The sequence below is a fragment of the Aplidium turbinatum genome, chromosome 17 (genome assembly GCF_918807975.1).
Source record: "Aplidium turbinatum chromosome 17, kaAplTurb1.1, whole genome shotgun sequence".
In the NCBI taxonomy this organism is placed as follows: Eukaryota; Metazoa; Chordata; class Ascidiacea; order Aplousobranchia; family Polyclinidae; genus Aplidium; species Aplidium turbinatum.
The window spans coordinates 1,758,227-1,784,500 of record NC_137488.1 but is presented as its reverse complement, the minus strand read 5'-3'; the positions used below and the strand labels follow the sequence as shown (position 1 = coordinate 1,784,500).

Sequence of the window (26,274 nt, the reverse complement as noted above, 5' to 3'; positions counted from 1 at the left end):
TTTATTAAGAAATCGAAAATCTATTGAGAATGAGGTTAGCATGACTCAAAGTGGATTTATAACTGGTAAAGGAACACGAGAGGGTATACTTAACTTCAGAACAATTTGTGAGAGTTACAATGCAGTAAATAAAGATGTATATGTATGTTTTATTGATTATGAGAAAGCATTTGATAGAGTTAACCATGAGAAACTGATTCATTGTTTGTCCAATATTGGTATGAATGGCAAAGACTTACGTTTTATTATCAATTTGTACTGAAATCAAAAAGCATTTATTCGCATGGAAAAAGATTTGTCTAAAGGAATTGATATCAAGCGTGGAGTACGCCAAGGATGTGTACTTTCTCCATGTCTTTTTAATTTATATACAGAAATGATTTTTCGATCCATTGATGATATGAGAGGAGTAAAAGTTGGTGGCTTAAACATAACAAATTTACGCTATGCTGATGATACTGTTCTTTTGGCTGAATCACAAGAAGATCTTCAAGAAATATTGGACAATGTTAACTCAATTGGTAAAGAATTTAATATGAAAATTAACGCTAAAAAGACCAAATCAATGATAATCTCAAAATCACCAGACACTTCAGTACTCCAAATTATAATTGACAACGAAATTATACAAAAAGTAAAATCTTTTTCATATCTTGGTCATTTAATAACTGAAGATGGGAGGTGTGATCATGAAATTCTTAGACGGATAGAAATTGCAAGAACTATATTTGGAAAAATGAAAAATATTTTAACCAATCAACGTTTAAATTTATCAACTCGTCTCAGGATATTAAAATGCTATATTTGGTCGACCCTGTTATACAATTCCGAAACTTGGACAATGTCACAAAAAATGGAGAAACGGATCGATGCCTTCGAGCTCTGGACATACAGGCAAATGTTAAAAATTTCATGGAAACAAAAGATCACTAACGATGAAGTAGGGGACACCGGGGCAATATGAACCACAAAAATTCGGGATGCTCTCATTCGCCCCCTAATTGATGTAGAATTATGAAATTTTCAGGTTGCATAGTCTTTAACATTATCTATTACATATCACAAGCACAATTCACTAACTTCTCCAAAATTTGAATTATTACAGTTTTTCATGAAAAAATGGCCTGGGGTATTATGAACCTTGCCGGGGCATTATGCACCAATATAAACAACTTTCCATAAAATGCTTCAAAGCAGTGATTGTCAACCCAGAAATTAGTAGAGTGGGGTTAAGAAGATTTTTAGAAAGTTTTTGCCTTTCAGGTCTGACTATTTGCATTATTTGAATAGGAAAAGCTGAAGTTATGAGGTTCCAATGCAGTCAGCAAGTCTTCACTTGCATAGTAATCTACACAACTCAGTGGCGTATCCTGGCTGGTTGAGCAAGGGAAGCAATATAACTCGTGGGGGTTAGAGCGTGCCGAAGGCACGTGTATTCTAGGGGGGTCCGGGGACATGCCCCCCAGGAAAGTTTTTTGCAAAATTACACTCAAATAATGGATTATAATGCTTTCTAGAAATACTTTTAGGGTAATATTTGTATGAAATTTATTAGCAGATAAACAGCTATTAACTTATTAAAGGTAGCTCTTACACACAAACGGGCAAAATATGCTGCTAAAATTAGACAACACCAAAAACTTAGCTACAGCTACCTACTGCTGAAGTAGCTTAAGCCAGAATTCATTTCAGTCAAGTCAATTCTAGCCTAGATCTCACATATCATGTTTTATGCCAAAGTCTACCCAAGTACCCAGCCAAGATAACAGTGTAAAGCCAACATTTGGCTCAAACGTTTGCTTACTAGGCCGATATTATAACCATAACAGCGCCTTAGATTTTCTCATTACCTAGCGTTCTAGCATAGATATCTTACATAATATAATATACACATAAGAACCATAATATCTTATGTAAGATATCTATGGTTCTAGCCCACTGACACAATATCCAACAGATCAGAATTGCCAGACCATGAAAAGGTCTTAAAGCCAAAATAATACAAAAAAGGCCAAAACAAGGAAAATATTAGACAAAAGGGCCAAATGGATATAGGCCTATTTACCTGTTTCTATTAAAAATTATAAAATGTAGGCTACATATGTTTTATGACTTGTAGCGGATTTTAATAAACTGTAGCAAAAATAATTCTGAAAGTAGCCCAAAAAATAGCAAATATAAAAAGACTGTAGCGGATGAGTTTTAATCGGCCACATTACGAGTATAAACAAGTATAGAACATGTATTGAACAATGTTGAATATGGTTTTATCTGGTAAAGTTACGATATTTAAGAAATATTGATTATGCATTTTGAAGAGTTAATTCAAAAAAAGGCCTAATTTGAAGAATTCGTCCAATCTGGCAACTCTGGAAGCAATTTAAATATTGCTTCCATCGATTTGTTAAAAGAAACATAAATCTCGCAAGCTTTGCGCTGCTTTTTTTCCTTTCTCTCTCGCTTGTTTCTCCATATAGCAAAAACGAGAGTAAGGGAAGCGATACAATCTTTGCATCCGTAAGCTTCCAACTTTTTTAAAATTAAAACCAAGCTGAAATCATACGGGGACGTGAGTTAGAAACTGTTCTAATTTATATTCAGGTAAAGAAATTACGAAATCGTTTTACTTAAAAATATCATCTTTTCTTTTTTAAATTTTGGCAGGGGAAGCAATGCTTCCCTTGCTTCCATTGAGGATACGCCCCTGACACAACTGGTCTCCTAACAACAATGGTTGTGTGGTTTGCATGCAAAAACTGAGCAATGGATTCAGACAAAAAACTCATGACCAACCACTGGTAAAGAAAGCTAGCACACAAAATTTATTTTTACATTTTTTAAAGACATGCAGATTATGAAATCACAACAGTTCACTTAGTCACATAGGTTAATGTTCGGTTTACTTAATCAGTTAACTTCATGTTCAGTGTTGAAGTGGCATTCAAATCGGATTGAGCCAAATGTTCTGGTTGTCTGCTCTGTGTAGGTGGGATAAGGGAGAACCTGCTTAATTTGGTTAGTTTCTACATATTTCACATCACCAGATGGGGGCTTTTTGAAAGTGAATTTTCACTTTTGTGGTACAAACCATCTGGTTCATAATACCCCGGCTAGAGTGTTCTTATTCAAGCTATTGCCTAACAAAACGAAATCAACATAATGCTTAAAATCAGTTTGCATCAGTATTTCATACATATAACCTATCCCTGAATAAAAATCTAGATTTCTAGAGTCCCTATACTAACCATGCCAGGCCTACTAAAATGGAAAACTGAATTTACTTTTGACCTATAAAACTACTTTTTTCCAGTTCTACTGAGAACAAAGAAGTGCTGACCAAAAATGATGGTATTAAAAAAAGCATGGTGATCCTGTGACTAAAATATGCAAATAAGATCTTAGGATTTCCAACAGTTTTCCAGAAAATGGCCTGATTCATAATACCCCGTGGTTCGTAATACCCCGGTCTCCCCTACTCTCCAAATTCAATTCAAGCAAAATGCTCTTACAAACAGTCAAAAGAAGAAAATTGAAGTATTTCGGACACACAATAAGGCAAAATTCATTACAAAGATCATTAATAGAAGGGAAGATAAACGGTAAAAGAAGTAAAGGCAGACCAAGAATGATTTGGACAACAAACATCACAAAATGGACAAAATTAACTTATGAATGTGCAGTACGCACAGCTCATGGTCGAGAACAATGGCGCATTGTATCCAACCCTCCATACGAGGAAGGAACAAAATGATGATGATGATGCACAGCAATTGAACAAGGGATATTATCCATTACTAAATTATACACAGAGTATAGGTTACTGATAGATAGAATAAGTGCTTAATTTCACCTGTAATGTAGAACATATGACACTTTGTTTTCGAATTACTGATAACTTTTTACTCAACCATATCATCATCATCATTTTCAGCCTGTGAGAGCCCACTGCAGAGCGTAAGCCTTCCCCTTTTCATGCCAATTTACATGATTATGTGCTAGTTGGTACCAATTGGTTGTATTGCATTGTTTGTCAATGTCGTCCCTCCATCTCACTTTTGGTTTTCCTTTTTTTCTTTTGGTTTCTCGTGGTGTCCATGTTGTTAATTTTTTAGTCCATCTATTGTCCTGATATCTTGCTATATGACCTGCCCAGGACCATTTTAGTTTCTTGATTGTGCTTAATATATCTCGTAATTTCGTTTGATTTCTGATCCATTCGGCAGTCTTTTTATCTCTCCATGTTAAACCCATCATCATATGCAAAACTTAAATTCACTAAATTCCAATAATATCATCTTTCAACTACCAAAAATGACTTTTTATTTTTTCATAAAGTATCATAGCGGCTCGGAATATGTGCACAAAGTGAGACACCTCAAACAGCAAAAATCTCCATAAAGGCAACTATTTAGAATGTTCTAACCCAGTTTTTTGGATTCAACACCCTCAAAAATGGGGAAATAGCATTTTACTCCATCGATTTACTGTAAGGGGGAAGCTGTAGAAGCTCAAATTCACTGAAGCGTGACGCAATTTGGACCTAGTGGCGGAAATTTCAAAATGCGATGTCTCCTAAACCGCTCGAGCTAGAATGCTCAAATTTGGAGAAAATGATTTTTTTAGCTATTGGAATCAGTGTACCAAGTTTCGTAAAATTCGGAGAATGTGGGTTGACAAATTGGAAAAAAATCGTTGATTAAGGATGGACTGACCCATTACCGTCTTCATTATAATAATTCTATTTATGCTGTTATCTAGTTTTGATGGCTGCCATGTCATTTGATTGTTTTTATCGTTCTGAATACTTTCAGTTCTTCTAACTTGTAACACTACCGTACCATTGTCTGTAAACTTGTAACAGTAGATAGCCTATTTGGTGAGATTTTGTGCATTTGCAGTTTGTGTATCATTTCGTTGTTTTTCATTGTTATTTTGTTGTTGTTGTTCGTTATTTGTGCATTTGCAGTTTGTGTATTATTTTGTTGTTCTGGATATGGACAGCTTTGTCTGATGCAATATTAAGTTATTTAACATCTTTTGCAAATGATAAAACAATGCAGTCATTGGCGTAATTTTTTTAAAAAATTTGTCGAAATTAGGGGTGCTCTAAGTTATCTTATGAAAATTGTCAATATAGGCTAATCAATTGAAAACCTGACCGATGGAAAATGTTAAAACAAATGACTCAATCTAATAGTAAATTCCACCATGTTTAGCCTACGTCATGAAACGTCGAATCAACATAAAAGATAATTTTGTCGTATGTGTAATCGAATAGACTGCAGCGGTGTGTCAAATGATCAAATGGAAATGAAACAAGTACCGTATTACATGCGAGGCGAAAGTGATCTTACATTGAATATTGAAATATATTCGACTTTAATTTGTTCACGTCTGCCTTATAATGCAGCTTGCTATAAATTAATCACATCCAAATTTGTTTCTGCAAGTCGTTGTCTTGGAAACAAACTCCGTGACAAGTTCTTCCATGTTTAATTTCTTCGCCAATTTGCGATGACTACCTATAACGGCCAAATTGTTCAGTCGTTGTTGCGTTTGAGTGCTGCGAAGGTAGGTCTTCAAGCGTCGTAATAACGAAAAGGAACGTTCGGCTTCACAGCAAGAAGTCGGCATAACAATGTAAGTTACCAAAGCTGCATATATATTTGGCATTATATCGACCATTGACGGCTGTGCAATGAATTTCTGACGTAGCGTATTCACTGTCACAACATCACCGTCACGTTTGCAACAAGCGAACCACTGTTTGCGTTCACGCAGCAAATCCTTGCGTTCCCTATCACCATCATAAAATTGGCTTACTTTCGTAACATCGGCTTCTTTCATTGTGGGATTCTCTAGCAGCTCTCGTAGCAAGTCTGCCATTCGGTATGATGAACAAGGGAAACCGCTAACGATTGCATCTGACGCCGTTTGCAGAATGTTTTTGTAGACGTTTGAGTAGAAAACAGCAATTTTCTTCGAGCCAGACAAATTGTTTTCTCTCTAACGGCACTTCTTGACGCAGTGCGCGTGTTTGTGCTTAATTGTTACGCAATAGTACAATCATGTCTGCCCTTGATATGTGTGGCGCTGCGTGCCACACACAAATGTAAAACACTGAAAATATTGCGCTTTGGTGAAACGACTTTCAAGAAAGAAAAAAAAATGTTATTTAGCAATGCAAATTTCCATTTGAATCGGTGTATTTTGTATGCAAACCAGGACCCAGGGGTGCTCTCGCATTTATGCTGTTACCTCAGATTTTCATTTTGGGGTGCTCAAGCACCCTTCGCACCCCTGAAATGACGCCTATGAGCAGTATATATATGTTTGTTTAAATTCTACATTCTGTGTTTACAGGATTGCTTAAATACTGTTCTATTGGTAAATTGAGGCAATGTTATTTTCAAAATTGGCTGATACCGTTAAATCTGCACTCTGCAGTGCACCATGCTATTGGTTTGTAGCCTACCGTACTGTTGGTGTCTGTTTTACCTTTAGTGGACCAGTATAATAGCTCTACTTCAACTGTTGATTTGTGACGGCTGACTACTTAGGCTGGAACAGTGTTTTATGCCACACTGAATAGTTTTATCTTCATTTTTTCAAGATGCGAACTTTGCAAAAATTAATTTGGCTGATTACACTCTTAAGTGGCTGTTGTTTTGCTCTTTATATCTTACTGTTTCTACAAGATCCCTCTTTGAAAATACTGAACTCAGATGATTATTCTTTTCGCCAAGTTTCGCGCATTACATCTGATCTAAAAGTCAGACATTCAAGTAGCGCAGAAACTACAGAAAGTTTTATGAGACGAATTGGAAAAAGAATGAAAGAACGTAAACGAATTCTTGAAGCAGCTTGTCTGTCACAAGGTAAATGTTGTGGGATTGTTAGAACTTTAAAAAATGTTATCGTATATAGCCTACATGTTTTTCAAGTTTGTTATACATTGGGCACATACCGTAGCCTCAACGAGTCAACGTGGTGTAGAGGTGAACCCAAGCTGAAAACTAAGCTCATTCCTAGCAACTCCTGGGGCTAATAGACACACGTAAAAGTCCCCAACGACAATCTCTTTTTGGCGGAAGAGGGCAGTGTCTGACGGGCAGGCATCCTGTAAGGCGGGCCTCAACAAACAGAGCACCCGGCAGCCCGTTGCAACCGGTTCCCCTGAATCTGCACGTTCCGATCTTATTGGACCGCAGTGGACATGGAGCTGGCCAAGAGTGTGTGCATAGCCCTCGCGTAGTCACGACCACCTTAAACAACCACACAAGCGAATGGCCTTTGTCTCAATTTGGACCAGGACCAAAACAAAGCTCAATGGCGATGATATTACGGGTAACGGGGGCAGGCTTGGTAGAGTTGGAAGCCTCCAGCCCGGTCTCACACATTGGCGGCAGATCTATGATGATCGTCTCCCAATAAAACTACCACGTCCCCCACCCTCCATACAATGTGACTTTTGCCCACGTCTTTTCCATCATAGACTGGGCCTCCAAAGCCACATACGACATCACCATCCAAAACCAAATTCAATTTGAAGACAAAACCAATGCTCGGACACGAGCTGGAGCCGACGACGACATACCGTAGCCTATTAGACTTTATGACATATGTAATCACATATATACCGTATGTAATGGATGCAACCTAGTTCGTACCCTGATCAGTTCGTACCCTGAAAAGATCGAAGGAAAAAATTTAAAAAAGCCGAAGTCGCTGATTGCGGTTTCCGCAAACATTTTAAAATTTTCCTTCTGAAAAGATCAGAGAAAAAATAGCACAAAGCCAAAGTCGCTGTTTCCATTTTTCTGCAAACAAACGAAAACTCTCAGGATCATTACCGGAAATTTTAAAATGTTTGCGGAAACTCCGATCTTAACCGGAACCCTTTTAAAATGTTTGCGAAAACTGCGATCAGCGACTTCGGCAAACTCTTAGAATCATTACCAGAAATTTTAAAATGTTTGCGGAAACTGCGGAAAAACGGAAACTGCGATCAGCAACCTAGGCTTTGTTCTATTTTTTTCTCTCGATCTTTTCAGTTTGTTTGTTTGCGGAAACTCCGATCAGCGACTTCGACTTTTTTAAAATTTTTTCTCTCGATCTTTTCAGGGTACGAACTGAGGGTACGAACTAGGTTGCACCCATATGTAATTCATTAATAAACTATTTGGGCCCCTTGTTGTCACTTGTAAAACTTTGTGCTTGTGACCTTTTCTCATTTATATATATTATTTTTAATTATTTTTATTGTTTAAAAACAAAGTTTATTTTCTACTTTCCATCATACATTAATCAAAAGGTTAAGTGGATCACAATCTACTTGAAAAGATGTGGATGCTACTTTGAAACCAGCAGTTTAATTCATGTCTTAGTTGAAGACAGTGCACAATGCACATATCATGTCAGGTTCACAGTTTTTTGTTCCGAGCTTGTGTCTTTCTGCTTGCAAGTGCAAAAAAAACATTTTCAGTCAAAAGAATGTGGCAGTGGCTATTTGACCGGTTCCGGTCTTTTAATCTGAAACACTATTTGACCGGTCATGACGTCACTATAGGCACTTTTTCTATTTCAAAGCAAAAGACGAGAAGAGAAGAAAAAAGTGCCTATATAACTTCTAAATTCAATAGCTTTATTCAACTGAATCAGCGGCGTGTACGATGTTTCTTGGGCTGGTAACCCCAAGGGTATGAGTTCGATATTATCCGGAAGCATTTTATTTCAAACTAAACTGCCTGCTAAAAAACACTGCCTAAAAGTGAATCCATCTTTTCTAAAGAGGTATTGTAACTTTTTACAGCCACCAAATTAACTTGTTGAGAGCAAAAATGCAATGCGTCGTTCGGCAAACACGATCACATCCTCTCATGACGAACGGAAAATTATCCAGAGAAATTCTCAAATTCCAGCAAATTAAAAAGACTTTATTATTCATATTTGAAAAGACATAAAAAATTGGGCTGTAGGCTACTCAAATTAAAAATTGAGCACAAAAATGCAGCAGGCGTAACGATTGAGTCACTTCGGGTCAAAATTTAGTTTAAAAAAAAAATGCTTCTGGGTAGTATCGAACTCATTCCCTCTGGAACACCAGCCCGAGAAATGTCGTATGAGCCGCTTATCCAGTTGAATAAAATTGTCGAATTTAGAACTTATATAGGCACTTGTTTCTTCTCTTCTCGTCTTTTGCTTTGAAAGAGAAAAAGAAAGAAGTGCCTATGTAGTGACATCATGACCGGTCAAATAGTGTTTCAGATTTAAAGATTGAAGCCGGTCAAATAGCCACTGCCAAGGAATGTCTCAAGCAGCCATTGTTACCGAACTATGGACTGAAGAACCACCTCAAGAATAACTGTTGGAAACTTAAAGTCAAAACTAGGTTACGTTACCAGTCAAGAATTGTGGGTCTACAATTTTTAGGTGCAGACAGTTAGGTGCCTGTCAAATAGGTGTGTGCACTGTGGAATCAGGAAGTTTAATTGCGGCACACTATGGTGCCCTGTCATTTAGGTTCTATTTGGCCACTCAGACTATAAAGTGGCATTAGGCTACTCTTGATCAAAAATGTCAAATTATATCGAATGCCCCCTCCCCCAGTAATAAAATCCTGCTTATGCCACTGAATGTACTCTCTATATGCATGGTTCACTTGGTTGAGTAAGCCAAGTACGTCATCTACATAAAATATTATATGGGATTGCGAGACATCAAGAGTGATGTATCATATTGCTTGTTTTCAATACAAAATCTATCCAAATTAGTAACATAGCTGTTGCAGACTAACACAGACTTATCGTCAATGCAAGCTGGGTAATGAGTATTGTATGCTAATCTTATATTAATAATATATAACTTGCTGGTTGTAATTAGCAAATGGTCATTTTTAAAAATCAATAACACCTAAATGACCGGATCCCCGCACCTAAATATCTTTATGCTACAGTCAAACAATGAAAACTATTAATACTACAAAAAGTGCTCAATGCCAAGCAAAAAGGCAAAGCAGGGCGAATTAAATCCAATATAGTTATTACTATCTGAAGCCTTTACAAATTGTTTCACCTAATGGATCATCAGAAGGTCTTGTTCAAATAGAATTCTATTTGAATAAGACCTTCTGATGATCCGTTAGGTGATTTATGCTACAGTATGTGCACCTTTGGCTAGAACCTAACTGTCTGCACCTAAAAGGTATGCTTCGTTAATCGTGACACAAGATAATGTAAGAGGACATCTTGTGATGTCGAAAACGTTTCGATACTTAATTTGTTACGTAGGTTTTGTGTTTCTATATGTAATGAACTTGAAGATGTTAAACTTGATCACGTCACTAGGCTTCGGCTTCGTATGCCTATGGTTCAACAAGATAATGTAGTACAACATTTCCATTCACGACTTGTACTATACAATACCATATTAGTACAACAACCTACCACCTTCGCAATAATGTCTTCAAGCTCTGATTGTACAGTAGAATGAACATATCAATTGCCATATTTCATGGAAACAGCTGATTACGTGAAACAATATACATATGCAACGCAAAAAAATCTGTGACAAACAAGCAAACAAATTGGGATATACTCATTACTCAGTGCGATGAGAGAAATGTGCCTCTGATTTCTTTTTTGCCTTTTTGGACATGCAAGTGTACCAGAAGGCAGGCGAGCACATTCATATCTTAGTAAATCGATTCCTTGACACTTGACAGTGATCAGCACTCAGCAGCCTTTCCAAATAATGTGGGAATTTTCTTAAAGGAATTTTGTATAATTTTAAATGGAACCTTAATCATTTAGCTGTGGAATTGTGTGCGCTTTTGTTGTTTTTGTTTTATATGATATGATAGGGATATGTACAGTATATAAACACCTAGACTGAGTCTCGGCCACTGCCAAAGGGTGGTAAAAGTCATAACTTCTTGACTTCTGTAGTGGCGAAGAAGGTTCACAAAAAGAAGAAAAAAGGAGGCTTAACATGTAAAGATGTGTGATGTGATCAATTCAATAACGTGTATATCAGTGAAATGAAAAATAAAACTTGTTATGACAATGCGTTAGCACGAGTCTACAAAAAACAGTAAGCGACAAAACACAAACTTTGACAAATTTATGACACCAACTGGTTAAATAACTTGCATCATTTAGAAGTTTAATTTTACTGGACTAGCACTGCTACCTCTGGGCCAGTGCAGCTTCAAGAACACACACAAGGCATTAACAAGTCCCATGTCGTGATCATTCATATTTTTTGTCCCATGCCCATTCAGATCTTGCATGATATATGTCTTGCGTCAGTTGTGCTTACAACATTAGGTCATGTACGGAGGCTCTAGCTGGGGAGCAAAAAATGACAAATTAAACTGCACAAAACGTCAGAAGTAATGTACAATTAAGTGTTTCTGTTTTCCTCATGTTAGTTTGAACTGTCTTATTACTGATTACATATTTTGGAAACATGTAACTTCTAATAACATACTTTCAACTTTTATTATAGAAACAAAGAATGAAGATAAAGCCAAAGATATTCGAATTGTTTTATCTGAGAAGTACAAGCTTGCTTACTGTTACATTCCAAAAGCTGGTTGCACCAATATGAAAGTTATGCTTATGCAACTTAATGGCTTTAATAATGTAAGTGCATCACAATCCTGTAGTTTACCTTTGTAATTTTTTGTTTGATGTTGTAAGACGTGACATGCAGGGTACTACGACAGTTTATCGAACGACAGTTCATCGAACGACAGTTCATCGAACGACAGTTCATCGAACGACAGTTTATCGAAACGACAGTTTATCGAACGACAATTCATCGAACGACAGTTTATCGAAACGACAGTTTATCGAAACGACAGTTTATCGAACGACAGTTTATCGAACGACACAGGGCCGTAGCCAGACCGCAGAGCAAGGGGGGCCAACTTTTTTTAAGGGGGGCCGAAAAAATTTAAATGGGCAAAATCATTATAAATGTAGCTGTTGCTCTTGAATGTTTGGATTTTGCCAGGGGGGGGGCGGATTTGTTTTTAAGGGGGGCGAGGCCTTCCTGGCTCCCTGCTGGCTAGGGGCCTGGAACAACAGTTAATCGAAAACCTAACCCCTAAAACCTAACCCCTAAAACCTAACCCCTAAAACCTAACCCTAACCCCCAACCCCTAACCACTAACCCCTAACCGTAACCCTACCCCTACCCCTAACCCTTAACCCCCAACTCCTAACCACTAAACCCTAACCTTAACCCTACCCCTTAACCCCAACCCCTAACCCTACCCTTAACCCCTACCCCTAACCCTTAAACTCCAACTCCCAACCACTAACCCCTAATTCTAACCTTAACTCTTAACCTCTAGCCCCTAACTCCTAGCCCCTTCGATGAATTGTCGTTCAATGAACTGTCGTTTCGATAAACTGTCGTTCGATGAACTGTCGTTTCGATGAACTGTCGTTTCGATAAACTGTCGTTTCGATGAATTGTCGTTCGATAAACTGTCGTTCGATGAACTGTCGTTCGATAAATTGTCTTTCGATAAACTGTCGGGTCACGGACAAGCAGATCTCCTCCATTTGAGAAAGTATTCTCCTTAATGCCACAATTTCATGAAGATGCTACTTTGCAAATGTGCATGATTGAATCAAACGTCCACCGGTTATTCAAAACGGTTAGGAATCACCCTTGCTTGTCTCAGCTGGGACAGCTTTGATGAGGCCAATGTCGGCATCAAGCATGAAAAAAATAGAAGTTCTTTATGAAACAAAATTTCTTGATATACTTTTATTACCAACAGCACTACGAATTAGTTTAGGACAAGTTTGAGGTAATTTACATTACTTTCAATATAATGCATCCTACTGCGATAATACAATGCAATCACTGTGGTCTAACTGTATTGACAATAGACGTAACCTAATTGTACTTTTGCCCCGGCTTTATTGTTTGTGTGGTAAGTTTCTACTTGTGTTAGAGCCATCCCTTGTGGGATCAAGTATACCGAAATGGCCCGTTTCGGCTAGTCCGATTGGGCTGATCCGATTCGGCTAGTCCGATTCGGCTATTACCCTTTTCGGCTACAGCCCGATTCGGCTAGTCCGATTTAGCTGATCCGATTCGGCTAGTTCCCTATTGGGCTACAGTCTTTCGCGGTTAGTTCCCTATTCGGCAATTTTTTGAAAATCCAACGATAATCCTTCGGTAATCCAACATCGTTTCTTTTGCATTCCGACAAATTTAGCGAAAAATGATTGAATTATTAAATTTCTTTTATAGTTGAAATTATCGAAGCTTTAGATGAGTGGGGTTTTGACCTAACCATTGAGATCTTAAAACTAAAAAGCGAATTAAATTTATTTTTGAACTATTACTGTTTGCTCAGATGAAATTGACATGTATCATGCGTCGTCGTCTTCATGCAAACTTAGAATATATTAGAATCCTCAACTATTACAAAATTCTGAATTTTGTATTTTGATCTCGAAGCTTTAGATGAGTGGGGTTTAGACCTAACCACTGAGATCATAAATCATATTTATGACACCGGTTACATCCCTGGTGATATGGTACGTTCCATATTCATAGCTTTACCAAACAAAATCGGAGCAACAGAATGCTCACTCCACAGAACAATTAGCCTTGTGCATTACGTAACAAACAGCTTACTCCAAAGTAATCATGATGATGAGATTGGGACCAAAACTACAATCGGAAATTTCAACAGCACAGTTTTTATTTGTTCCAGACAAAGGGACCACAAAAGGAATTTTTACATTAAAAATGATAACAGAGACATGTGTCCGATCTCCAGATCTTATCAACGCTTACAGTGAAATGATTTTGAGAGACATCGAACATATGAATGGAGTTAAGATTGGGGTACAAAATGTAACAAGCTTGAGATACGCTGATGAATGATGATACAGTCCTGATAGCAGAATCTGCAAACGATCTACAGGACTTAATAAATTGTGCTGTCAATAACAGTACACCAATGGGTTTAGAGTTAAATTCAAAAACAGAATGTATGACCGACTGACCGTATCAAAAAAGAAAACTTAACCAAATTGCAACCATACACTCAATGGTGTGAAACAAGTTGATAAATTGAAATATCTTGGGTACACTATAACTTGCAATGGCAAAGTGACACTGAAATTAAAAAGAGAATCGCTATAGCAAAGGTCAAAGGATGCTTTCAGTAAAATGAGCACAGTCTTCAGGAATCGCAACATGACAACAAAGACCAAAATTAGACTTTTGAAAGCATATGTAGAATTAATTCTAACCTAGGGATGTGAATGCTGGACAATAAGTAACGATATGATAATAAGAACAGTTAGAAGGCGCCAGATGCAATTTGTAGGTCATATTCACAGACATGGAGATTTGGAAAAATTTGGGATGGGAAAAAGAAGCAGTGGTCGTCAAAGATTAACTTATTTAAACAGATTGAATCAATGGGCCACAAACACAACAGTCAAAACGAACGATTTTATACGAATGGCAAATGACAGAGAAGTTTGGAAGACCATAATCGCCAACGTCTGTATCAGATGAGACACATAATCATCATCAATCGTTTCTTTTGCATTCCGACAAAGAAAAATAAATTGAATTGAAATTTAGCGAAACATAAAAAGCGAATTGAATTTATTTTTGGACTATTAAATTAAAATGTTGCTCACATAAACTTGGCATGTATCCTGCGTCACCGTCTGTATGCAAACTTAGAATATATTCGAATCCTCAACTACAGTATTACAAAATTCCAATCCCTAGTTTAACAAGTCAATGCAATCAATACGGTACATAACAAGTAGGGTGGGTCGAAACGGACTTTTTCTCCAATTTTATTGCTACAAACTTTCTTTCTTGCGAATAATCATAAAACAACATTCCTGAAAGTTTGAGCTTGATCAAACATCGTCTTCATTTCTAAAAATGCTGATTCTTGCCAGTGTTCACTACCTGTGAAATAAGTAGGGCCAGTAAAAGTCATTAAAGTCATATTTTTTTGGTAATGCAGAAAGTTGTCAAACCGATAACAGTGAAACAACGACGTTTCTACGGTGTCTATTTAAGAAGTTATAAAGTCATAAAAAGTTATAATTTTCTGTTTTAGATCATAAAATATGACTTCATTTTTACTTCAAAATACAAAGATTGAGCCGGAGTAACTTTGTAAATGCAGTTCAAACAGCTGCTGTAGACATTTAAATTTGATAATTTGTCTATAAGGGAGACAATGAGAGTTTTCACGCTGAGTCTCACGAAGCATTGGAAGCAACATTTTTATTACTTTCTGTAGCCTAGTATTAGCGCTTGCTGTTTGATGTTAATTTGCATTGTGACATCATTTTGACACATTATTTTGCAACACACAATCCAGTCTCTTAACATTATAAACACTTGCAGTAGGCCACTATGTCGCTAATAAGCTGAACCGTCGTAACTCCAAAATGCAGTTTTGAGAAAATTGAATTTTAAAGTTCACGCTGTGTTTGCTGTACATTGTTTGATCTTTCTAAAAGTTCTCTAACGGAAAAACATGAAAACTATGCATTGTTTTTCATGGAGCTTTGTTGTTGAAAAAAAAGATAATTCTTTTTTGCAAAAATTGAACGTTAGAAAAATGAGTATGGACATACGATAGTTTAACAATAAAAAATTGTCGAAATGTACTGTAGTTACAATAAAACAGCAAAATTGTTATGCGAAATAGAAAGAAATATAACTAAGCCTTAAATATCAACATGCAAAAAACAATTGAAAGAAAAATTAACTAAAAGAAAAGGGAGTGTTAACGTGAAACGTGTAAAATTACTTTCAGAGCAGAGTATCGTAAGTCCCATTTTATTATTTTATTTTTTTGCAAAACTATCGTAACTCCAATTTACGATAGTTCATCGTTCTGTATCATCAAAACTAAAGCAGATGGACTTACGATGCTTTAACAAAATAAACTGTAGTTTATAAAGATATCAAATCAATCAAAAACGCAATTTTGAAAAATTTGGACTTACGATAGTTCAGCTTATTAACGGCGACTAAGTCAACCAGTGCTGAGACCTCAAGAGTCAAGGGTACTTTTCGAGTACAGAGCTTTGACTCTTACCTTACTATTAAGTAGCCTAGCTGGTTTGGTAGGTAGGCCTACACATAGGCGCTGACTTTTATTTTTGCACGGGGTGGCAGATAGCACAATATGCCAACCTATAAACTTTCAAACTGCATGTTTTTGTTTGATTTTTACTAAGCATTCGAAAATTGCATTTTTTTAATTTGAAAATAGATATTCATTTAGGGGGTGGAGCTATCAATCATCGAGATAATTTTATTTCCGAGTATTTTATAGCTGTCATAATTTATAGCGATATTGAGCAGTTTAAAATTTTTCAAAAAAAATTTTTGGGAGAGGCAATGGAAAGATCGTATTTTATTGATTAATAAATCCCATTGTAAACCTAACAAATGTAACAATGACTTATGAAAAGTAACAAATAAAACGATCGCAACAACAATAAGGAAAAAAATCATAGCCACGTGTTGCGTAATCTTCACGTAGCTTGCTTGATGTTACGCGAGTATCATGCTTGTGACAAAAACAATCATTTTCTTCGCAATACTGTATTGGTTCACCTCTTGCTTCATGTTGACTTGAAGCGAAAACCAATGATCAAAAAAAGATTTAAACGTCCGTTCAAATTACATTTATTTGCAGTAAGTAATGTAACCTAAACGGGGTGGCTGCCATCATGCCATAGAGGTTATGGGGTGGCGTGGCTGGCCACCCCGTAACCCCGTAAGTCGGCGCCAGTGGATGCATTAGACATTTGAATTTTTGTAGTGATTTTCAAGCGAAATAGAAGTGTTTTGTTAGTTGTTCGAGTGTGTTATTGTTCAAAATACATGTAAAAACTTACATCCGAGTTATTAATTATAAATTAGCATAAATTTGATGCTTTAAAACAAAGTCATATATTTCAAAAAATAAAGTCATATTTTTCAATTTTTTAGATAAAAAAAATGGCCCTAGTAATAAGTAATAGCACAACGTCACTATCAAAGCAGTTGTAATCATTAGGGTAGGCCAGTCCGTGGTGCATTCCCAGGTCCAACGTCAATGCAGGTGAACAATGGTTGCGATTATTACAATTCAAGTACTTGACATTTCTTGGCACATTTTCTCAAATGATCAAAATATAGTCATCATAACACACCTGATTTGTTGCCACACAAGTGTGGATGCGAGCCTTGCATTTCTCATCACGTCGGGAACAACGCTAGTATTTCTTAAGCCCGTCTGGACTATATTGAGCTAGTTGAAACATGTAGCCATTGTAGTGAAACCATCTACAATTCCTCTATTAAGAAGTTTATTACGCTAAAATGCAACTAGGTTGTTCTGACGACATAAACTGCAAACTGAATTGAGACTGAAAATAAACACCAGTAAAAACGACAAAGGAACTTAAGGCAACGTAACAAAGCAATCAGCAACAACGTAAATTACAATGCAACTTAAAGCAATAACACGTCAGCCATCATGTAGAAAAACCTCACCTTTGCGCTGCCTACTAATCGATTCTTCTGCCATGATCAAGTAACATCAACTGAGAGTCTAACGAAGGAACTAACCAAAGACATTTCAGGTCATGTAACGCCGAAACCCAGGTTTACTCTAAACTGCCACTTAGGTTTTAACTTTATCTTTTATGGCAAACGCTATTTGGCAACTGCCTTTTTTTCGTTGAAACGTTTTCGCTGAGACTTTATCTCATTAACCCCTATTGGTAATCATGAAAACTGTTGTTTTCATGTAAAACACATATTTTGAACGAACCCAGACATCAAAACTCGTCATTTTTACATTGATTCAACGTCTGCAGACGTTGAATGAATGTAAAAATGACGGATTTTGCCGTCTGGGAAGGCACTTAAAGGTAAACACTGGATAAAATGCAAGAATGCAAAAGATACCATGTTGTCGAATTAAAATACAAAATTCTCTAAATAAACAGAAGAACCGGACGTACATTTCTCTGTTATCATTTTTAATGTAAAAATTCCTTTTGTGGTCCCTTTGTCTGGAACAAATAAAAACTGTGCTATTGAAATTTCCGATTGTACTTTTGGTCTCAATCTCAGCTACATGATTCGGAGTAAGCTGTTTGTTACGTTATTCACAAGGCTAATTGTTCTGTGGAGTGACCATTCTGTTGCTCCGGTTTTCTTTGGTAAAGTTGTGAATATGGAGCGTACCATATCACTAGGGATGTAACCGGTGTCATAAATATGATTTATGATCTCAGTGGTTAGGTCTAAACTCCACTCACCCAAAGCTTCGAGATCAATTATTGTGGAATAAAATACAAAATTCTCTACTGCAAATAAACAGAAGGCGCGTTGGATTTAGAATTTTGTAATAGTTGAGGATTCTAATATATGCTAAGTTTGCATGCAGAAGGCGACACAGGATACATGTCAATTTTATCTGAGCAAACATTGATAGTTCAAAAATAAATTTAATTCGCTTTTTAGTTTTAAGATCTCAATGGTTAGGTCTAAACCCCACTCATCTAAAGCTTCGATGATTTCAACTATAAAAGAAGCGATATTACAACATTCTCTAAATAAACAGAAGACGTCGTTGTCCATTTTATGTGAGCAAACAGTTCAATTTAATAATTCAAACATTTTTCGTTAAATGTCATTTCAATTTGTTTTTCTTTGTCGGAATGCAAAAGAAACGATGTTGGATTACAGAAGGATTATCGTTGGATTTTCAAAAAATTGCCGAATAGGGAACTAACCGCGAAAGACTGTTGCCCAATAGGGAACTAGCCGAATCGGATCAGCCAAATCGGACTAGCCGAATCGGGCTGTAGCCGAAAAGGGTAATAGCCGAATCGGACTAGTCGAATCGGATCAGCCCAATCGGACTAGCCGAATAGTAGCAGACCCAAGTATACATTATAAACAAATAGAACAAGTATGTATTGTATATATATAATCCAGAAATTGATTGCAGCAGTTGTAAATAAATGAATGAATGATTGTCCGCTTTTCGTTAGCAACATCTTCAAAATATTTCTAAGTTTTTTCTAAATTTTGCTTGATAAAAAATTGCCTTTGATGTATACCTTTTAATTTTCTGCTTATGTGTTTTTCAGTATGCGCCTGATGATTGTACCTTGCAGTACATGAAACCAATGGTAGCGCAAACTTTTTGTAGTTGAAAAAAATATTGTATATATAATTATATATGTACAAAACTACAAATTCAACAAATGACATCCAATTATTGTGGAAAAAAGATGCATTAAATGTGCTGAAACAACCTTGTGGAATAACATCCCAAACCATAGGCGCCAACTTTTATTTTTGCACGGGGTAGCGGATAGCAAAATATGGCACCCTAAAAACTTTCAAACTGCATGTTTTTGTTTCGTAGATGCAATTGTCTTTTCACACCTGATTTGTAGCTCGATAATTTACAAAGCAACTTTTAAACAAAGCACAGGAGGTATGTCGTGAATTTTATTTTTACGTTGGTGCTCTGACACTTAACATTTGGCAAAAGTATTTTTGCGAACCGCAGCTCTGTCAATCCAACTGTTAATCAACTGGTCAAGTTGTAACCGTGAAGCTTCAGCTTGATAAACATTTAAAATTAGGACGTGGTTCAATCGCTGTTGCATCATGGTAGATCGCAAGTAGGTTTTTATGTGCCTGAGTGCACTAAACGATTGCTCCGCCTCGCAGGTGGTGGAAGGCAACGATAAGTATATTTTCACAATGCAGACCACGTTTGGAAGCATTAATGAAATTGTTTCATTGCTTGCAAATAGATCAAGCAGTTGCGACATAGTTGCAAATCGGACAGAATGCTCTATGTTTGCATCTATCATATTCTAGCCACGGGAATTTGCTCTCCCACGATTTTTGATAGCTTCTCCCTTCAACAGCGATTATCCTGCTCGTGCTCGGTTCTTCCACTTCCCTCTGATCGTGCTAACGCCTTTTGGCAGTGGCACACTTTCGTTTCGTTCAGACGTTTGGTCACTTTCATGCTGGCTGAAATCCTGACTAGACGCAACAAAAAATGACTCAATGGAGGGCTGCAATTTTGAACGCTTTTTCAGTGGCATCTTTAAGCTGAATAAAACTGGAATGTCGGCGAAAACTTTTACTGGACGAGTTTTCGTAATTTTTTCTGTGATGTAACAAGCAACTCTTATGTCAGACCAATAGATTCCCGCCTCACAGTTTGTCACGCATTGACACGCAATATTTACTGCATGAAGTAGATAACAAAGTAGAAATTAAAGCATAAAGTAGATGACACTACACTCCGATTGAAATCGGAAAATAATTGAAAATGCAGAATCTTGAGTAATTGAAAAAAGTTGCTTTTGTTATTGCGAATTGGCAGGGGGTGTAGCTTTCCTCGAATAGAATCATGTAAATTTGCAGAACGTTAAAACTGCTACTTTACTAAGTGCACTTTTCAAATAAAACTCAAAAGGTTTCGAAAATTGCATTTTTTTAATGAAACTTGAAAGTTTTTTTGGTGCTCAGTCATCGTTTGAAGAAACTGAAATTTTTCTTCAGATTTCGAAAGCAGCTTGTTAAACTGTTGTACCAAGGCCACACCTCGTTCGGCATGATTGTTAACCACTTTTAGACCCAGCCCCTGTCTTTTAGCTTCGGCATAATCATTTCTGCCATCCCAAGTAGTCGAATCTAATGAAAGGAGCTCATGTGGAATGTCAAGCTTAAGGAAAAATTCCATAATGTCTTTTCCCGCAGCTTTTTTTCAGAAATTCTGCACGGAGGTTGATTCTTGCCTTCCAGGTTTCATTCCATTCTGAGAGAGCTCATCATTTTCCTCTTGGTTTCCAAGCTCACCCAGATATCAAAAAAAGCCAAAGCCCCAAATTGTTCTGACACGTACCATATGTGATGAGAAAGTTTATCTCAAGTAGCTTTTGAAGCTTTGAGCAGATACGTTTATACCCTAAGAGCTTTTTCATTAAATTTAGATCTTGTCGTGGAGCCTTGAGCCAGGACATGAAAACTCTCAGCTTATCTCCAGAACTGGCGACTGAAATTCAGCAAAACCAAAACTGTGGTGTCAAAGCACTTGGCACTCACTTTCGCACTAACTTCCCATTCTTCAAGTGCATTAACACCAGCAGTTGCCATCATGTCTCCAGTTTCTGAAACAAGTTTCGGTAGATCCCGAGAAGCTTGAGGAAAAGAAAAGAAATGGATGTTTTGAACATTAACTGATTTTTATCAATTTAAAATGGAATTTTTTGTTTGTTTCCTGCTATTTGTTTGTACTGATTTCAATTTATTGTAATTTTTTCGTTTCGATCCAGTTGTGCTGAGAAGTCCTATTAGACGAAAACCGGTTTCACAACATAAATTTTAACTTTTATTGAAATGCCGTTGTGAGTGTTAGCCTAGCCAAATGATTTGAAGTTTAAGGGTCTCAAACACGCGGCTGCATGTGAGGACTTTTCATGCGGCCCGCGATATATTTTTAAACTTTGATTCTTAAACGTTCTTACTAACCTAACTTTTTTATTGCATTTTAACTGTGTTACTTTGTTTATTGACTTCTTATTATGTATTGCTGCCCTCGGGTTAATTTACAAGCGTTCATTTGGCCCTCAGAGCAATTTGACTTTGGGACTCTTGGTTTAGACTGTAGAAAAAAAACTATTGGTTAATTTTTTACTATAACAGTGTTGGTTTTTCTTGTGACGGTTGTCAAATGCTGCAATGTAACTTAAAAATGTGGTTGCTGCGAGCAAACACGATTGATGTGCGGCACATCACTATTAACCACAGCCTTTTTTTCAGGAATGAGTTTTTGGTGATTTTATTTACTATAGACTTCTTGACATGAAGTGATTTAACGTAATACTCAATGTAAAATATTTTTTTCCAGATCACGCAAAAACACATCCACAAGGGCCCAGTAAGATCCTATTTTTATCATGGAACTAGAATGCCAGAAATTGTTGAGAAGCAGAACTTCATAAAACTTGTGCTTGTGCGCCACCCATACGAACGACTTGTTTCAGCTTTTGTCAACAAGGTGGCACAAACCACTAATGAAGTATTTTATCAACGGTCTCAGGAAATGAGAAGATCCTATGGCACTTCTGCAAGAGCAAAAGGTTGATATACTTTTGCATGCCTTGCTTGTAGTTTGATGTTGTGACTTGATTTTTGTCACATCCAGATTCAAGGCCATCTTCAACATACCTCCCATATTCCAAGCTTATTTGGATAATCGCTTATTCTGCTTTGGAAACCTATTTGCACTTTACCAGATTGGGTAAATCCAATAAATACATTGTTATGAACATCATAGAATTAAAGATTCTGACTATAAAAAACCCTGGATAAAATTTTATACTCATTATTCTATTTCCAAAGTCACATAAAATAACGTGGAGTAATTGCTGTGAAGGCAGTAGGCACTGTAGTTTTAACTCATGTCAAGCGTTTTTCTCCATTCTCAGCAGTACCACATAATAGATTAAGTATTGTTCTACCAGCAAAGTAGCGATGTTTGTAGGGGTACTGTACAGTCAAACGCCCAGCTGCACAATGGGTAGATAGTAAACTACGAAGAAGATTGCGTTGGTTTAAATCCTGCCCTGTCAAAACCAAAGTATGATCGATTGAAAATAAACTCAACCATTGAGCTACAATGCTACATTATTAACATATAGAGAAAGTTTATGTATACTTCACCACATTGAGACTTTCAGCTGATTTATATATTTGTCTTAAGTTTATCTATAAATTTCCAACGCCAAACGTTTACATCTAAGCCACAGCATCCGTAGTTGTGCTGTTTGATGATTAATTACCTTTACGTTTATCAAGAAATACGCCAAAGCATCCATTGTATTCATTTCAGTTTTCTTTCAAGTTGTCACCGATGTCTTTAGTATTAATGCCAGTAATTTACTGTTTCATATGCCAAGTCTTACACGCCAGTTCTCAGTGGTTTATTGTATTTACTTTCAATTTTGTGATACTTTTAATTTCTTTTTAGAGCAAGGGCAGCCGGCAAATTTCAAAGAATTTATTGAGTTTATATCTGATCAAGCACGGCCTCTAGTGGCGGACGGTGTGGACGCTCACTGGAACACGCACGCTTCAGTTTGCCGTCCGTGCTCCATGCATTATGATATCATAGCTCACTTGGAAACTATTGAAGAAGACGCAAGGTGAGTTGACTGGTTGATTACAATCTTGATGGCAGCTTGATTTACAAAATGGCGATTTAGCATTTGCCAATAGTTTACCTACAGTATTATACTGTATGTCAACCCAACTGTCCACTCTTTTTTATTGTATGGTACATTTGAAAACATGCCAGATGAAACTTCTCATCAACCAATGCACATCTTCAACAATGGTTGGTTTTGGTTTTTGAATATTTATCCTTGGACTTACAAAGCCTTGATTGGTTATTCCTGGTAGTTTCGCATATTTGTAGAGGCTCTTGACGCAGGGCCGGTTACCGAGATGGACAGAGTGAAGTTTTCCGATTGTTGAAGTGTTGTTGCTGGGGAGTTGTTCCATTCACTAGGTTTTGCTGAATGGAGAGCAGTCCTGAAATGCGTTGCTCAAGCGCACACCCCGAGAGCCGAACCAGCGCCGCGTGATCTTGAGCCGGGACTCGGGAGCGTAACCACTAAGCTAACCAGGCGGACAATCGTATGCCGTTGGCTGTCCTGTCCTGCGAGCCACCAAGAAACTCGCTGTGGCTTTACATTGCCATCTCAACATACACGTGGTATCATTTAATATCGACTGATGTTGCAGATACGTGCTAAACCTAATTGGTGCTCCGAATGAAATCACTTACAACAGCGGATATTCAAACAATGGCCAGTCCAAAACATCTCATAGAAACTTGGTGGAAAAATACTTTGGTCAGCTTGAAAATTATCAAAAAGAAAAACTTTTTAATGCCGTCAAGCAAGATTTTGCGTTGTTTAATTACTCTGTAACTTGATTAGTTGATTTGTTTTTGATTTTTATTGGATGCAGTAGAGATGTATTGATTTATAAATAAGACCGGAGAGGTTTACCAAAATGTAGCATTTATCAAACACAGCACTTTTTTCACGCAACCTCGATGAAATTGCTTATTTTTAGCTCGCTGACAGGCAAACTACAAGTAGACCTAGTCTACACATTGCTGCTCCTTTTCATATGTTTGTTTTGTGGCATACAGTTTAGGAACTTTACTACCTGAGAAAGGTCCCCTCCCCCCACCAAATGAAAGGTGTTGTTTGACGTTTACGGATTCATGAAGTCGTTGGAAAATCATTTTTATTGTTTCTTTTTGTTTTTTGTCAATTAACTATCAGAGCATCGAAGTTTCCGAAATGTATCAAGTTTTACTCGTAATCAAACAATCCACTAGTAAAAGATAAAAACGACATACTCATCATCATCAGCCGGTCATGCCACTGCTGGCAGATGGCCTCACCTGGATGAGAACAGCAAAAAACGACATACTATTGAAATAAAAACACCGTAATCAATTTTCTTGACTATTTGTATGAAGAATTTTGTTTAAATTGAATTTCAATAGTATTTCATACCTGTTGAATGTTGATTGATAGGATACCGCACTTTCGTAACTATCATGTACCCAATCAAATACATTTCGCTCGGCAAAGCACCAAAATGCACTCTGCGCCATAGCGGAGGCGCCTAAATAACATATGCCTAAATGCCGCGCCCATCAGACGGGTGAATAGCGACAACCTTTTGTTTGTTTTCATCATTATTCAGATGCACATTGCACATGGTGTTAATGCTGACAGTGATCACCTCTGGAATTGTATCCATTTAAATTGCTTTGTTTATTTTGCTCTTATGACCCGGTCATTTTCAGTGTCTGACACTTAGTTATATCTAAGATTGCAAAGGAAACTTTTGTCAAAATATTTCTGTTTCGGAAAAGTTTAGCCACTATTGCAATTTAGAGCATTGTTTGTTAAGTGAAAGTATGCAGTTTTTTGAAAATCCCGGGATTGTAGAATGAAATTCCCAATTCCGGGATTTCTTGATTTATTCCGGAAACCAGAAACCGCAAGTTACTGTATATAAGTTGCAGTACGTTTCGTATTATGGTTGTTGCTTACATATTAGTCCTTGAGACTAAGTTGATGCTCACACAGCTGTATGCTTGGATTAAGTTAAACTGAGTTTTCGCCTCTTACTATAGAATATATTTTTCTCAAACCAACAAATCTAGCATGGCCGCTAGCGATGGCAATAGATCATTTAAGTTAGTACGTTATTGTGGAAGAACATGTTAATTTGTCATTGGGTTATTACAGGAGTGTGTAGCCTACAGTGTAGTTGCCATCGTCTGCTCATATCACATGACTCATTTGTGCAATTTGTTGGTAACTATGGTGGGATATTTTGCTTATTATCAGCTTCGTCTTGCGTATCAAAACTTTTTTGGTTTCTTCCTGTTTTACGTCTCATTTCCTAGAATCAGGGTAGGACGGGGTCTGGCAAAGCCAGGGTTGCGAAAAACCCGGGTTTTTTAAAAAAGCCCAACCTGCCCGGGTTTTTTTGGGTTTTATTGTTGTTTTTTTAAAAAGATGCAAAAAAGGTAGATTCGTGCTTATTTCACCTCAAAACTACTTTTTACGAATGAAGTGCCTTTCACTCACAGTGCATGCTTGCATAACACAATAAAATAATGCACTAAGGCTGTTGTTGCTTGAATGTGAAACACGACATTTGAAGTAAAGTTTATCTGAACAAGTGTTAGAATCACAGCAAGACACTTGAAATCAGCACCTGAAAGGCTAATGTCGAAAGCGACATCTTCCGAATTAGCTGTAAGTAGAGGGGTTAAAAGGCTTGTTTTTCAAGTCCCAAGTTCGAAAATCTATCGGCGGTGTCCTCACCTTGCTCCATCTATATATTTTCAAGGTACCGTGACCTACATTTCACTTTACAACACATCTCCATTAGCACCGAAATTTATCAATTTAATTGTTAATTTACTCGGCTATTTGAGTCAGCAGTGTTTAGGCCTACTTCGGAATAATAGGCCCATAATAATTTCGTTAGTTTTTGTGGGATACAAATACGTTTCACTTTCTGAAACTGCCCAACATTACCAGTTAAGTGAATAAAGTATAATCAAGCAAACAAGAAAAATTCTGCAAATCCTGTAAAATGGTGCTGTCCGGTGGTACA

At 37.0% G+C, this 26,274-nt stretch overlaps 1 protein-coding gene across 1 annotated transcript; it reads left to right on the top strand.

The window, feature by feature from the left end:
* Positions 1-6,619: 6,619 nt before the first annotated feature.
* LOC145786672 (carbohydrate sulfotransferase 8-like) lies at positions 6,620-25,773 on the top strand. The gene is made up of 5 exons (XM_082598384.1): positions 6,620-6,878; positions 11,509-11,645; positions 21,965-22,196; positions 23,087-23,261; positions 23,863-25,773. Exons 1-5 carry the CDS (start codon positions 6,812-6,814, stop codon positions 24,053-24,055), a joined length of 804 nt encoding a protein of 267 aa, XP_082454510.1. The 5' UTR covers positions 6,620-6,811; the 3' UTR covers positions 24,056-25,773.
* The last annotated feature ends 501 nt before the right edge of the window (positions 25,774-26,274 follow it).